The sequence below is a fragment of the Ipomoea nil genome, unplaced genomic scaffold, assembly GCF_001879475.1.
Source record: "Ipomoea nil cultivar Tokyo-kokei standard unplaced genomic scaffold, Asagao_1.1 scaffold0164, whole genome shotgun sequence".
Lineage (NCBI taxonomy): Eukaryota > Viridiplantae > Streptophyta > Magnoliopsida > Solanales > Convolvulaceae > Ipomoea > Ipomoea nil.
In genome coordinates, this window is record NW_017616592.1 from 1,467,651 (window position 1) to 1,485,011 (window position 17,361).

Below are 17,361 nucleotides of genomic sequence, written 5' to 3' on the forward strand. Positions count from 1 at the left end.
TAAGTCAATCTAAAAAAAATATTAATTAGTGATGACCATGTAATGTGAATATCACTCTCTAAAAAATAGAGATACATACACTTAATATCTTCCTGATAACAAAAGTCTTTTTTTTTTTTTTTTTTTTTTGGACACATCCTACGAAAAGACTTCTCTATTGAAGTTTGAAATTACAATCATTTTTAAAAGAATTAAATAATAACATTATGCTTATTCTTGTGAATTAAGATCGTTCTTCTCGTAATTAATCTTTTGGTGAAAATTTCTTTAGGCATATATGCATTGATAAGACAGAGGGAAAAAGGAAAAACTAAAACAGAGAATATCTAAAAACATAATAAGTATGAATGAAAGTTATATCTTTTATTTATGTTCATTTTTTCGTTACATCTTTTTTATACATTATGTTATAATAACTAACCACATGTAATAGTGTCAGTAATACTAAAAAGAAAAAAAAAAAAAACCAAAACAAAACTAGCCACATAAAAACAAGGGAAAATAACTAACCACGCATTAATGAAATATTCATAACACTTATGCTATATGTTAATTTAATTTATAATAAAGATTGTCCAAAATATTAGATTATTATACAATGTATTATACAATCATAAAAGAAAATGAGTCATCTTAGAGTTTAAATTTACTCATATAAATTTTAAAATTTACATATTTTTTTATTTTTAAATATAATTCTCCTAGTTATTATTCATATATATTATTGGAATTATAACATATATGAAATACAATTAAAAATAAATCAATTTAATTATGTAAGTCTTTTCAATAAATTATTTAAATATATACATGATTAAAGATTATATTAGCTATACACGATTTTGATTTTAATTTTAAGTTTGCATGCCATGAAAATAGATAATTGATCAAATATATGTAAGTCCAACTATATTATTATATTGTATATTTTAATATCTTTCTATTTTTTTTCTAATTTTTTATTTAAATTCATAACAACATAATTTTGTAAAATACTAGTATATGTGTAATATAACTAAACTAATAAGTATAGCTCTCCATATAAATACAAATAAATGACTTTATTTACAAATGAGAGAGTAAAAATTTATAAATAATATCATTGGATCGGAGTTATTATCTACTATCTACTATATATACTAATAAGAGCCCAAGAGAGTTAGGCCTATAATGGGTAGAAAAAATGGCGGTCAAATTTTTTAATCAAATGAATGGCTCAGATTGATCAGATTTTAATTTTTCCTTAAGATTTCCTAATTTATCCTTAATGAATATGATTATCTGTTAATTTTTCCATTAAATATTATCTTTTCCGTTAATTTATGTTAGTTCACCGTTAACTTACTCATTGATTTCAATAAGAAATGTCTTAGGTTCGAACCGCATCCCAATCAAAGTTGGCATAATTAGTACTCGATTTTACTCTTATTAAATTATATAAATAATAATATAGTAGCTACAACAAAAAATAATACATATGCATTTCTTTAATTTAGAATTATGTGTCTACAATGTCTTTATTTAAAAAAAAATTATGCATTATCGATAAATTAAATAAGAGAAATAATTTCATTAGTTATATTGTATTTATTTTTCTCCAATATAAAAATTCTTTACATTCAAATTCATCAATTGATTATATTCGCTATATTGTCCCTACAATGTCTTTATTAAAAAAATTATTCATTATCAATAAATTAATTAAGAGAAATAATTTTATTAGTTATATTATCTTTATATTTCTCCAATGTAAAAATTCTTCACATTCAAATTCATCAATTGATTATATTCACTACATTGTCTATTATCTTTTTGTGCACTATTTTTTAATTAAATATCAAAGTTATAATACAAAATAATGCTATATATTTATTTACCAAGTATTTTATTTATACCATGAAAAAATTTTATTAAAATATAATTAATAAAGTCAATTATATTAACTACTTGAGGGATTTGTTGACAAAGAGAGTATTAAAATCACACAACAAATTCAAGTGAGAATTACCTCGCAATGTCCTTGTTTGACAATCAGTAGTTAGCGGTTAGCGTTAGCGGATTATATTAGCGAATTTGACCAGCAAATTATATCAACGGTTGGTAAAAAGATATTTGAAAAAAATTAGCTGTTTAGATTAACATGTAAAATTTCTAAGGGTATAATAATAATAATAATAATAATAATAATAATAATAATAATAATGATAATAATGATAATGATAATAATGATAATAATGATAATAATGATAATAATAATAATAATAATAATAATAATAATAATAATAATAATAATAATAATAATAATAATAATAATAATAATTGTTATAAAAAATTTAAAATAAAATAAAAAAATATAATTAAGCCAATCATATTAACTACTTGGGGGATTTATTCACAAAAAGAGTATTCAAATCACAACAAATTAAAGTCGGAAACTATCTCGCAATGTCTTTATTTGACAATCAGCAGTTAGTTCTTCAATATTAGTATATATTTAATATTTTATGTCATAATTTTTATTTGGCTTTCCCTTTTGTCCCGTATTTGATTTCAACCATACCTATACAATTATTTTATTGACAATTATAATCAATCTTGACTATATTATCTTGCATTTGTAAACTTGGAATTGCCTATTTAAATACGCAAATTTAACATTCAATTATCTATGCATGAACGATTCCAATATAATATTGCCTTGATATACTTTAAAGTACTTATTAAAAAAAAAAAAAAACATTGGGCATTATCCGAATCGCGCAATGCCAAACACATCAAACAGTCTTGCTAAACTATCAAAGGTTTGGAGCTCGCAAACGTGGAGTAATATATTACACCCGCTCTATTTTACTTGTTTTATTGACTATTTGTTTAATTTATTAAATTGATTGTTTTATTTTATTATTTTCTTATAATTTTGTGGCTAATATCCTTTTCATATACTTCTTAAATATATAAATTTTATTTACTAATGTTAAATTAAATACTACACAAGTTGAATTGTAATTTGTAAATGACTTAAACCAAACTTTTTAAATTGAATTACACATTTAAAATAATAGTTTTTCCTTGTTGGTGATATCTTATCTTATCTTATCTTACTCTAAATAATAGCAAAATATTTTTGCCATGTCATTTTCCCGCCTAAATGAAACGGCATCTTCCATGGTATAACCTTAATTGCTAGATTAATTGTGGACGGCTAATTATTAATCACAATGAGTTTAAATGTCTTGAGAAATTTGAATTATTAATCACATTGAATTTTAAATGTCTTGACATATGAAAAGTTGCTTGCATATCAGAATTCTATTTTTTTTTTTTTTTTTTTTTTTTTACCAAAGAAGGGGGATACCCGAAAACAAACAAAACAAAGTTTACAACTAGCTATTCGTAAACCGCCAGGTTGGTAGACCGGCAAAGTCACGGTCTAAAACTGTAGCGATTGTATCCGGGGGGTCCGTCAAAGACAAGAGCCCGAAGTCGTGGTTCAACGCCATTTTGGCTAAAGCATCGACTACGGTGTTTTGCTCCCGGTTAACGTGTGTAACCTGCCAGAAATCAAACGTGCCAAGCTCCTTCCTGTAGGCCTCTAAGACGTTATGAGCAGCAATCGTTGATGGGCGTGGAATGCGAAGGAAATCTACGGCTGCACATGAATCACTTTCGAACAGCATGCTCCTAAAGCCCAGGGAGTAGGCAAATTGGACACCCTTCAATAGCGCCCATGCCTCTGCTTCAAGGGGTGTGCAGGATCCTAGTTTAGCAATGAAGCCTTTAAACCAGGCTCCAGATGATTCTCTAATTACACCACCACAGCCTGCTGCGACTGATTGGATAGCAACTGCACCATCTACATTCATCTTGAACAGGTTTGAGGGTGGTTTGTTCCAAGACAGTAACTTCCATGTCATAGAAGAGGCTGGAGAGGGAGAGCTCTTCAAAGTTGCATAGGCAGTATTGAAACCTTCAACCTGGGTCTTAATATGGGATATCTTGGCCATAAGCGACACAGTTGAGCCTTTAAAGATGGCTTCATTGCGCCACTTCCACAACCACCAAAGGGTAACGGCAAAAATAGAACTATCGCTGGATGGTCGTCTACCGCCACCTTTTGCAGCTAAGCCATTATCGAGCCATGGCACTAAGGAAAGGTGTCTCGATTCTTCATGCATCTGGGGCAAGATATTCCTCCAAACCTCTTCCGCGGCTGGGCAAAAACGAAGCACATGATTGGAATCTTCAGAAATATTACTACATCACCAACAACTGTCGTTGAGTGTGAGATTACGCCTCATGCGGTTGTGATTCGTCAGGATCTTATCATGTCTGACAAGCCAGATGAAAGAGCAGATGCGGTTTGGAAGTTTTAACTTCCAAATCGAATTCCACTTGGCTGCATCAATCTCCTCCGGATCATTTGCTGTTATCTCATAAGCAGATTTGACAGAAACAATCATTTAGTTCTCTGCACCAAACTAATTGATCATCCAAATTTGAATCCTCCTGAAGAATGAAAGTAGATAGCTTGCTCTTCAGATATGGCGGGAGGAGTTGGTCAAGCATCTCCCAATCCCAACCATGGTCAGTAGTCCAGTAATCTATCACATGGTTGAATCTGGCAGATGGGGCGATTGCTCCAGAAATATAATCAATTAAGGGCCTAGCAACCAACCATTTGTCCAGCCAAAATCGCGTGGTAAGACCATTTCTCACATGCCACCTGATGCCACTTTGGAGAGTAGATAATGAGTGAATAATTCCCCTCCAAGCATTGGAGCTATTACTTCGCAGCTGCCAAGAGGACTAATCAGATGGAATCACGCCATATCTGGCCTTGAAGAGTTTAACCCAAGTGCAATCCTCGTCCTGAGAGAGTCTCCAAGCAAGTTTCGCAAGAAAAGCTATGTTCATGTGCTTGAGGTTTCGAATACCCAAGCCGCCATTGGCTTTGCTTTTCGTAACAGTCTCCCAACTCACCAAGTGGCATTTCCTCTCACCTTCCTTACTACCCCAAAGAAAGCTTCTAATGAACTTTTCTATCACATCAATGATCCCTATAGGAAGCTTCATAGACTGCATGGTATAGTAGGGTGTTGCAGACAAAACAGCATTAACTAAAACATGTCGGCCAGCTAGTGAAAGGGTCCTAGCTTTCCAACCTGCCAGTCGTACTTGAATTTTCTCCAAAATGTCGCTGAAAGAACCCCTTTTTAATCTACCGTGAATGGAAGGCAATCCCAAATGCTTCCCCATATCCAGTACACTAGGAATCCCCAAAGTCTGTACGATGTTGAGTTGGGAGTCCATGGCAGTGTTCTTGGAAAAAAAGAGAGATGACTTGGAGTGATTTATCTTCTGACCTGAACATGAGCAAAAAACATCAAGACGTGCCTTGATTTCCATAGCTTGTTCGACCATGGCTTCCCCAAAAAATACTAGGTCGTCTGCAAAGAATAGATGAGACATATTAGGAGCATGACTATAAATTCTTACCCCTTTCCAACGTCCACAGTTAACTGAATTCAAAACGATATGACTTAATATTTCAATACAAAGCACAAACAAAAGAGGGGATATAGGGTCTCCCTGTCTAATACCCCTTTCCGGGGAAAACCAATCAGTTCGTTGCCCATTCCAAAGAACCGCAAGACGGGAAGAGGATATGCAATACATGATGTTCCTGACCCAGGAGTGATTAAATCCGATTTCCCTGAGTGTATCTACAATGAAACTCCAAGAAAGCATGTCATATGCCTTTTCAAGATCGATCTTAACAGCCATCCACCCTACTCTACCTTTCTTGGTTCTTAGGGAGTTAAGTACTTCTTGGTACGTAAGTACATTATCCGTAATTTGTCTGCCATGGATGAAACTTGACTGGTGCGGGCCTACGAGTTTGCTTGCAATGTCCTTAAGACGGGATGACATGACCTTTGTAATGAGTTTATAAACAACATTACAGAGGCCGATAGGTCGAAATTGTTTGATATGATCTGGATTCGACACCTTCGGTATGATGGAGAGCAAGGTGTCATTGCATCCAGGGGGAAGCCATCCAGAATCAAAGAAAAGTTTAATAAAACTGACCAGATTCTCACCGGTGATGGACCATGACTTTTGATAAAAACCAACGGTGAAACCATCAGGACTGGGGGCCTTACAAGCAGCCATATCAAATAATGCTAACCTAACTTCCTCATGGGTAAAAGGTGCATTCACTACAGTCCAATCCGCATTTGTGAGAGGTGGGAAAGAACCATGGAGTAAAAGTTGCGGACTAGACACCCCTTCTGCCGAGAAAAACCCCCGATAATAGTCGTAGACATGTTTCCTTAACAATCCTTCATCACTGATGCTCTGTCCATCATCGTTAATTAGACAAGGGATGATCGCATGACTCCTCTTCATGGCTGTTGCTAGTTGATAGAATCGGGTGTTCCGGTCACCAGAAACGATCCGCTGCTCACGTGAGCGTTGGAACTAAATGAGTTGCTCTTGATGAAGTGTCTCCTCCAATTCTTTGCGAAGTCTGCGTTCCAGTCTCAAAAGATCAGCTCTTGCACCCATCACAAGACACCGTTGAACTCCATCTAATCTAGCTAATAAATTGTTTTTCCTCTGGACGACACTACCAAAGGAGTTTCTGCTCCATTCTGGAAGTACCTGGGCCAATGCAGTAGTGTTTGACAACAGATCAAGTTCGTCGGAATCTAATAAGACGTTGCTAGAATGGATTCTGTCTTGGACATCCCGTCATTGGCGGCATCCGAAAGGTCCCCGGAAGATCAAGACTTGTTGGAAAGAAGCACGCGAAGGGCGAAAAGAGGCAGAGTTACGGCTGCATGTTCAGATCACCCCACACCGGAGTTAGGCACACAGGACAATCCCACTGGACATGGGGCGAGTACACCGGATTCTGCTCAATGGAGAACCCCAGCCGCTACACAGAGCCATGCTTGGAATCGCAGGGTTGATTATCCACCTCCTGTGGAAGAAGTTGTCTCCGATGATGATGAGATGGAAGACGATGGTGCCACCTATGATTACCCTGTTATTCGAGTTACGAAGGAAGAAAAAGAAAGGTTGCGTCGGCCATGGCGTAGGTCGCTCATTCTGCGTATCTTGGGTAGGACTGTAGGTTACTCCTTCCTCCTGTAGCGTCTACAACGGATGTGGAAGACAGAATCAGGTTTTGAATTGATCGCTTTAACTCATGAATATTTCATTGCAAAATTTGAGTCTCTTTTGGATTATGAAGCAGTGAAATATGGTGGTCCTTGGATGGTTCTTGACCATTATTTGGTCACCTAGAACTGGAGACCCAATTTTGATCCAAGAAACAACAAGATGGATACACTCTTGGCCTGGATTCGTTTTCCGTCCCTCCCAATCGAGTACTTTGACGATGATTTCTTGAAGAAGATTGGGGTGGTCATCGGACGTCCAGTCAAGATAGACTTCACCACCGGGTTAGCAACTAAAGGGAAGTTTGTGAGGGTATGCGTGGAAATCAACATGTCCAAGCCCCTGTTGTCTAACTTTGTGATCAATAAAATGGAATGGCCGATTGAATATGAAGGGATTCATCAGATATGTTTTAAGTGCGGAGTTTATGGACATTGAATGGATTCCTGTGGTAAGGATACTCCACCGTCATCAGGTAATGGAGATGGTGGTTCTGCAGCAAGATCAACTCCAGAGAATGAACAACTCGCCCAGAAACCTAAAGAGAAATACGGCCCGTGGATGCTGGTTACTCGAAGGGATAGGAGAAATCATCCTAGGAACCCAAATCAGCCACCGATGGCTCGTACCACTACTGGTCAGACCGATGCTTCAGGTCCTGAGAACCGTCCGGCTGGTGGTGTGGCGATACAATCTCGCTTTGAGCCGTTAGAGGACATGGAAGTCACAGAAGATTTTAATCGACCAATTGATCAGATTGCCCCTCCAGTGGTACATCAACAGAATGCTAATTTACCAAGAATCAGAACGGCTTATCGAGGTGGCCACCAACGTATGGAATCAAGGGAACCGGAGGTTGTCCAAAGACCCCCTGACCCTCCAGTAGCACACACTCATCCACAGCCTCGAGGAGCGTACAGAGGGAGAGGCGGTAGGGGTTACCAACCCAACAAAGCTGCAGCCGGGCAGGAACATATTGTAGTGAGAGGAACTAGTGGGGGAAGAAATATCACAATCCACTCAGTTTATCATGAAGATGACCATCAGTATACCCCCATTTTATCAGAGTTTGAGAATACCTTCAAAGAGACACCTCCGGACACAGATTTGGTCTCAGCAGCACCATAAGCAGAGGATATGCAGTAAGATGGTGGTTTGGTTGATCATGTGGTCGTGGCAGGGGAGGCTCTCTTGCGTCATTAGACGTGTGTTTGCTTTTCCTTCTCATTCATTATTTTATCATGAATTGCCAAGGTGCTGCATCGTCTTCGTTTAGGCGCACCCTTAAATTTCTGCTACGTATTCATAAGCCGTTTGCCTCTTTGAACCTAAGGTGTCAAGGAGCCAAGCCAATGATATTTGTTCTTCTTTTGGTTTTTTCTGATTGGTGTAAAGTAGAGGCAGTGGGCTATTCGGGGGGCATTTGGTTGTTATGGCAGGATTCAATTGATATTGAGATTTTGTATACTCACCCGCAGTTTGTCTCGTTTCAGGTAGCCGAGAATGGTTCTTCCCCGAGGCTCATGTCCGCGGTCTATGGTAGTCCAAATTTGTCTCTCAGAAAGCGTCTCTTCTCCGACTTGTCTGGTCACCATTTTTATCCACAGGGCTCTTGGCTATCATTTGGAGATTTTAATTCAGTCACGAGTAGTAACGAAGTCAGTAACACGGAAGCTTTCACTGCGTCACGTTGTTCAGACTTCAATGAATGGATCTTTAGAGAAGGATTAGTAGATTTGGGTTTCACAGGCCCTTCTTTTACCTGGACAAGGGGTATTGATACACCTACCTTTAAAGGTGCTCGACTTGATCGCGCTTTGTGTAATGTGGAATGGAGTCTTCGGTTCCCAAATACAACTGTTAATCATCTGCCTAGGATTCGTTCGAACCACTCACCGCTCCTTATCTCTACTGCCAGTTCTTCTCTACGGAAGAGCTCTTACAGCTTCAAATTTAATATAGCATGGGCGGCGCACCCCTCATTCCATGAGTGTGTTCGGACAGCTTGCATATCAGAATTGTTCTTTAATATCACATTTAAGACATTCAATAACATTGAGAATGCAAAATAAAATGTAAAAACACAATACTTTATAATATATGCTAATAGTATATTGTGATGTTTCAATATAACAACCAATTTAATATTACAAAAAAAAAAGTAACATTTCATAATTAATTTTAATGATTGATGTTTGAATTTTATCAACAATAAAAATACTTAAATTTTATACCGTGCATCGCACGGGACAAATACTAGTAAGAATGAACACAAATTTAATTTGAAGAATATTGTGCGGCCCAATTGATTTGGTATCAATAGTTATTGCATGGACCGTGGTCCACACAGTTGTGTGGACCACGATAAAAAGACGATGTTGTTTTGAGTATTTTTCTTTACACGAACCCCTGCAACATACATTTTTATAACTCATAATGTACATTATTCTAAAGTATAATCATGGGTGGACCCAGTGTGGGGGCAACTGCCCCCACTCCCCCACCCCACCCCTTTATATATATGTATATGTATACATATATAGCATGAAATATTATATAAAATCTATATTTATGCTAAAATTATCAATAGTTTGAGTAGGTTAGTTGGTTGAACTCTAAATTTTATCATGTAGAATGTTTATGTCATGGGTTCAAATCTCATTAGCAACACTTTTAATTATCTTCTCTCTTTCATTTCTTCACAAGATAAATTAAATATTTTTAGTCTACTTTTTATGAATAATTTAATTAATAAATTAAATGCTCTTTTAATCTAGTTTTTATAAATCATTTAATTAATGTAGTATACAAGTTTATAATATACTTTATTGTATTCGAACTAATTTAGAAAAACCGATCTAATTAAAAGAAATTAAAATTTAAAAGTATTTAGAATATATTGTTATTCAAATTATTTTATCTAATTGATTATGTTTCATATTTTCTGATAAATATATTGTAATTTATAATGTATTTTGTATTTTAACCTATTATGGTTGTTTGATATTTTGTCATTGACATTTCTAACATCATTTAATATTCGCCTCCACTCAGATGATTTTTTGATCCGCCACTGAGTATAATGTATATTATTATAACTCATAGAGTACATTATCTTATCTCAAAAGTTTCATTATTCTAACACATAAAACTATACATTATTCTAATTCATAACATATATTATTCTAACTCATAAAATTCAATGACGTCATTTTGAACTGTGGTACACATAACTATGTGGATCATAATTTACCATATTGGATGGATTAAGGGTCGATCATGCATGTACGTGTAAAATGACATGTAAGCAGTGGTTCAAATTCCGCGCAAGTGGTGAGCATGGAACTTGTAACAAGGTTGAATGCACATTTTGGGTGGCAAGAGAAATAAATTAAACTATAAAATAGGAAAGAAAATAACGTTTTTGGGTTCTCATTGATTCTCTAAATTCATACACATTCGAAAATAAGATTTCTTCTCCCAATAAAATTATATTATTCGGCAACTGAGACCGTGGGAGCGTTCTTCAAACACAGATATGAGAGAGTTGATAGAATACGCTGGGTGTGTTAGTGCCCTCCGGGAGAAGGTTGAACTAAGATCAAGACGGATGGTGCCTACAAGAAGAATACGGGGATTGCTAGGGGGGGGGGGGGAGGTTAGCGCTAGCTCGAGAGTCGGGATACGAAAATTGAAATTTTTAATAGCTTTACCGCTAAGCTGTGGGGTCTAAGGGAGGGTCGCAAAGGACAGAGATTTAAGAAGGGGAGGTGAACTTTGAACTTGATTCAGAATTGGTTGTTGCAGTGATGAGAAAGGAAAATGAGGTTGATAATGTTGAAAAAAATAGTTTAAAATGGCATAAAATGACATGTTAAGTGGCTATTTTGTGGTACAATTATCAGTGGGGTCCACTTCCAATTTAGGTCGGGTTAAAGTGGTTCGGATTCTTCGTAGTGAGACGAAGAGATCGATATATTGTACACTCAAAACGGATAATGGATGAATGAGATATTGATTCTCAAAGTAGACCCATTTGAGTTGGAAAATGAAGGGAAAAAGTGAGTTTTTTGTCCCACATTGCTTTGGAATGAAGATTTTCCCCCATTATATACAAGAGCTCTTTTGAAGCTTGTAGAATTGTATAGCATAGAGCCTCTCTCGCGCGAGGGGGGGGGGGGGGGGGGGGGGTGCAAATCAAATTCCAACTACACAAGATAGAAAAAAGGCTTGATTCAAGCTCGTGTGCGCCGGCACCTGCGAGCTAAGTTATGCCAAACTTGAATCATTTTCCAACATACGCCACGCTAAGTTATGCTAAACTTCGGAATCATTTTCCAACATACGCCACTGGATGTGGCCGAAACCAGTAAGGTCTCGGCCATGAGGCCGAAACAAGCAGCCATGTCTCGGCCTGGCGGGCCAAGACGTTAAAGGCCCCATGGCCGAAACTTACCTGTGCAGTTTTGTGACCGTTGGCTGTTCAATTCTACTGTTACGGAATTAATTTTTTGAGTTAATTCCAATTTTTAATTTTGAATTGAAGGCCATGTTAATGGTGCTGTTACAGGAAGGTGGAGGGGTGCCCTTAAGTGCCTAATTAAAAGCTATTAAATCCTTCACCCCTATATAAAGAGGAGTTGGGCAGTAGAGTTTTATACACAGAAATAGAACACAAAAGTTCTTCTTTTTAGCCTCAAAACATCTCTGCTTCTACTCCTTCTTTAGCCTCTTGTGTTCATAGCTGTGTCTTGCTCGCCGGATTCCTTGTTTGAGTGCTCAAACATTGAATCACTAGCAAGTTTTATCATGGGAAGCCTAAGCCACAACGCTCCTAGCATCTTTGGGAGGTGGCAAATAAGGTTTTAAGGAAAGAGTGCTCACTTGACTCTTGCAAAAACCCAACACCAAACACTAGCCAAATTTCTTCATCTTTTCTTCCCTTCTTTCCAGAAAATAATAGTCATATTTTATTTGATTATTATTTGTTTTCTACCAACGGCTCTAACAGTCTTAAAACCTTATTTCTTGTTTTCCCGTTGGTTGTTTTCTCTAATTTCCCTGAAGAAATGGATAACCCCGAGCTGCCTATCGTTAACAATGGGGAAGAAATGTTGTTGAGAACAACAATGGAGGAAACGGCAACCATGTTGCTAATTCCCAAGCTACACCAGTGAACGTTGGTTCACAATATGGTGGGAGCACTGAGGGATATATTCCCATGTCTCGCATACCTTCGGTACCGAGTGGTTCGGCAGAAAAGCCGGAGAAGTTCACCGGTGTTGGTTCGAACTTCAAGAGGTGGCAACAGAAAATGTTGTTCTACCTAGCAACTCTCGGCTTGGCGAGGTTCTTGTCCGAGAAGGTTCTCGAGTTGAAGGAACAAGATGCACAATCCGTGATGGCAGTTGGCTATTGGAAGGATTCGGACTTCCTTTGCCGAAACTACATCCTGAATGGATTGTGTGACACGCTATATGATGTATATTGAAAGATAAGCACATCAAAAGCGTTGTGGGAAGCTTTGGATCATAAATACCGAAGTGAGGATGCTAGCTCAAAGAAATTTGTGGTTGGCCGATTCCTCGACTTCAAAATGGTTGATTCAAAAACCGTGCTAAGTCAGGTAGAAGATTTGCAACTAATCTTCGATGAGATCCGTGACGAGGGCATGGTGCTAAGTGAAGCCTTCCAAGTGGGATCTATGATCCATTTGTTGCCTCCAGGTTGGAAGGACTTCAAGAACTACCTTAAGCATAAGCGAAAGGAGATGAATCTGGATGACCTGATCCAGCGACTCAGGATTGAGGAAGGGAACAGGACGAATGATAGGAAAGTTCCTATCGTTGTTGGCGCTAAGGCCAACGTTGTGGAGCACGGTAAGAGCTCCAAGAGGAACCAGAAGGACAAGTGAAAGCTAGGTCCGAAAGGTGGCGTTACCAAGAACAAGTTTCCTGATGAATGCTACAATTGTGGCAAGCATGGCCACAGAGCATCTGAATGCAAGGCTCCAAAGAAGAAGAACAAGAGTTCTAGCAATCAGAAAGAGGTCGAGATTAGCCTTTCGGCTATGGTGACCGAGGTGAACCTCGTGGGCTCAAACCCTCGTGAATGGTTTATTGATACCGGTGCAACCAGGCACTTGTGTTGCAACCGAGAGATGTTCAACACCTTTGAGACCGTTGAGGGTGAAAAGGTGGGATGGGAAACTCTGCTCAGTCTGCTGTGGAAGGCATGGGCAAGGTGGCTCTGAAGATGACTTCCGGGAAGGAACTGACGTTGAACAACGTGCTATATGTTCCTGAGCTGAGGAAGAATCTTGTGTCTGGCTCTCTGTTGAACAAGCATGGCTTTCACATGGTGTTCGAGTCAGACAAAGTAGTTTTGTCCAAGTTAGGGATGTTTTTGGTAAAGGATATGTAACTGATGAGCTCTTTAAGCTCAATGTAATTCCTGTTATCAATAAAAGCAAAGTTAATTCTGTTTACTTGCTTGAGTCTTCTAATTTATGGCATGGTAGACTAGGTCATGTTAATTTTAATTCTATGCGTAGATTAATTAGCATGGACCATATTCCTAACTTTAAAATTGACACAAATAACAAGTGTGAAATTTGTGTTGAGGCAAAACTAACGAAAGTACCTTTCAAATCGGTTGAAAGGGAAACTGAACCACTAGAATTAATCCATAGTGTGCGATTTTAGATCGATACAAACGAGAGGTGGTAATAAGTATTTTATCATATTTATCGACTATAGCACACGATACTGCTATGTGTATTTGCTTAAGAGCAAAGATGAAGCCGTTGATAAATTCATTCTTTATAAGAATGAAGTGGAAAACCAACTTAATCGGATAATTAAGAAGGTTAGAAGCGATAGAGGTGGTGAGTACGAAGCACCTATTGGTGACTTCTGTGCGAGTGTAGGTATAATACACAAGCGTACTACACCTTACTCACCTCAATCGAACGGTGTTGCCGAACGAAAGAATCGTACATTGAAAGATATGACGAATGCGATGCTTATAAGTTCGGGCCTACCTCAAGATGTGTGGGGTGAGGCAATTTTGACAAGTAATTACCTTTTGAATAAGGTACCCCGAAAGAAGCTCGATAAGACTCCTTATGAGCTGTGGAACGGTAGGAAACCTTCCTACCAGTACCTGAAAGTGTGGGGGTGTCTTGCCAAAGTTTTGGTGCCAACACCAAAGAAAGTAAAGATAGGTCCTAAGACGGTGGACTGTATCTTTATTGGCTATGCACATAATAGTAGTGCTTATCGGTTCTCAGTACACGAGTCCCATAATCCGGATGTACACGAGAACAAGATAATAGAATCAAGGAATGCATATTTCTTCGAAAATATATTTCCTTGTAGGTCCAACGAGGGACCTAGTACGTCAAAACGAACGTTTGATGAAACTATGGATAATGATAGTGGGGAATCTGAGAGAGAACCCGAGCTCGAGCCGAGACGCAGTAAGCGGGCGAGAGTTGGAAAATCATTCGGTCATGATTTTCTAACTTACTTGTTAGAGTATGATTCGGGTACTCTAACTTGTTTATTAGAAAGTGAGCCCAATTTTCTATCTTGTTTGATAAAGAACGAGCCTCGAACGTATGTAGAAGCTGTGACTTCTACGGAAGGACCTATGTGGAAAGAGGCTATAAAAAGTGAAGTGGATTCTATCCTACAGAATCACACTTGGGAACTTGTTGATCTTCCTCCGGGTAGTAAACCCTTATGATCCAAGTGGGTCTTTAAAAGGAAGATGAAACCGGACGGTTCCATCGAGAAGTATAAGGCTAGGCTTGTAATCAAGGGTTACAGGCAACGTGGGTTACAGGCAACGTGAGGGCCTTGATTACTTTGACACGTATTCTCCCGTGACGAGAATAAACTCCATTAGGATGATACTTGCCATAGCCGCGTTGCGGAACTTGGAAGTTCATCAAATGGATGTGAAAACCGCTTTCCTAAACGGTGAGTTAGATGAGGAAATCTATATGGAACAACCCGAAGGGTTCGTGGTTCCGGGACAAGAAAGGAAAGTGTGTAAGTTGGTTAAATCTCTCTATGGTTTAAAACAAGCGCCTAAGCAGTGGCACGAGAAGTTTGACCATGCAATGTTAACTAACGGGTTTAAAATAAACGAAAGTGACAAATGCGTCTACGTTAAGGAAACGATAGACGGCTACGTCATCCTTTGTTTATATGTCGATGATATTCTCATCGTTGGTAGTAATGATCGGATGATCAAGTCTACCAAAAACATGTTAAATGCGAGATTTGACATGAAGGATATGGGTTTGGCTGATTTAATCCTCGGGATTAGAATCATTAGAAGACCTGATGGTCTCGTGTTGAGCCAATCACATTATATTGACAAAATCCTTGAGAAATTTAACAAGGATGATAGTCAAGTGGCTAGGACACCATTTGATACAAATATTCATCTAACCAAGAACCACGGAGAAGGTATTTCACAAGTGGAATATGCTCGGGTTATTGGTAGTCTGATGTATCTTATGAGCTGTACTAGGCCGGATATTGCCTATGCAGTTAGTAAACTCAGTAGATATACGAGTAACCCCGGTGCTATGCACTGGAAGGCAATAGTAAAGGTTATGAGATACTTGAGGTATACTCGTGACCTTGGACTGCACTACGGGAGATATCCCACCGTACTTGAAGGGTATAGTGACGCGAATTGGATATCTGATATTAAGGACTCTAAGTCCACGAGTGGCTACGTGTTTACACTAGCCAGTGCAGCCGTTGCATGGAAATCCTCTAAGAAAACTGTGATAGCTAGATCCATGATGGAATCTGAGCTAATAGCTTGGACAAAGGTTGTGAAGAGGCTGAATGGCTACGCCATTTTATGGAGGATATTCCTAATTGGGAAAGACCGGTACCTCCAATATGTGTGCATTGTGATAGTCAAGCCACAATTGGGAGATTACAGAGTCATATGTATAATGGTAAGTCTAGACATGTGCGTCGTAGACATAACCCCATTAGACAACTGCTCACAACTGGTGTTGTCTCGATTGACTATGTAAAGTCAAAAGACAATATAGCGGATTCGTTGACCAAAGGGTTAGGAAGAGAAGTTGTGGAGAAGTTGACACGAGGAATGGGTCTAATGCCCTTGGACTAAAAAGTTCTATAGTGGATACCCAACCTAGCTGGCACCTAGGTTCAATGGGACAACTAAATTATGGAACGGAGCGCGTCACTGTGGGGGTCTCGGACCCCCTACCACTCCTCGTTAAAACAGTGACTCCCGCAAGAGGCTAGCATGTTAATGCTTTAATGATTCTTGAGTATGCGGGATACTCGAGAAAGAATCACCTATGTTAGAGAGAAGTGAGGGTCGCTTCAAAGGAGAATTGTTGGGCACAATTCTTTAGAAACTCTCGCAGAACCAGGAACGGTGACCCACGACCAAAACGGGCACACTCGTGAGAGCAAGAGCATGGTTGGGAGATTCCTGTGTGAGATATATCATCGTCTACACAAACGGCAGTCGGTTTAAAGACATCGCGTTCTACCGTACAACCAGTAGAGTAAACATGTCTTCACAAGGGAAGGTTCAAAGGGTATAGTGACTCCCTACCTATCCTATGCAGGGATCGACCGTTTGAACACAGTTGTTTCCGATTTCAAAATACCCCGAAAATCAATTTTTCATTCATGTGGGGGATTGTTGGAAAAAAATAGCTTAAAATGGCATAAAATGGCATGTTAAGTGGCTATTTTGTGGTACAATTATCAGTGAGGTCCACTTCCGATTTGGATCAGGTTAAAGTGGATTCGGATTCTTCGTAGTGAGACGAAGAGATCGATATATTGTACGCTCAAAACGGATAATGGGTGAATGAGATATTGATTCTCAAAGTAGACCCATTTGAGTTGGAAAATGAAGGGAAAAAGTGAGCTTTTTGTCCCACATTGCTTTGGAATGAAGATTTTCCCCCCTTATATACAAGAGCTCTTTTGAAGCTTGTAGAATTGTATAGCATAGAGGCTCTCTCGCGCGGGGGGGGGGGGGGGGGGGTGCAAATCAAATTCCAACTACACAAGATAGAAAAAAGGCTTGATTCAAGCCCGAGCTCGTGTGCGTCGGCACATACGGGCACGAATGTCGTCCGAAAAGTGGTTGGCC

General features: G+C 38.4%; 1 protein-coding gene across 1 annotated transcript; it reads left to right on the top strand.

The window, feature by feature from the left end:
- Window positions 1-8,429: 8,429 nt before the first annotated feature.
- LOC109175534 lies at window positions 8,430-9,260 on the top strand. Its single transcript, XM_019324805.1, has one exon. It carries the CDS (start codon window positions 8,430-8,432, stop codon window positions 9,258-9,260), a length of 831 nt encoding a protein of 276 aa, XP_019180350.1.
- Window positions 9,261-17,361: the final 8,101 nt, after the last annotated feature.

Coding starts and splice junctions, on each gene's coding strand:
- LOC109175534 (XM_019324805.1), top strand. CDS start 8,430: ATGAATTGCCAAGGTGCTGCATCGTCTTCGTTTAGGCGCACCCTTAAA.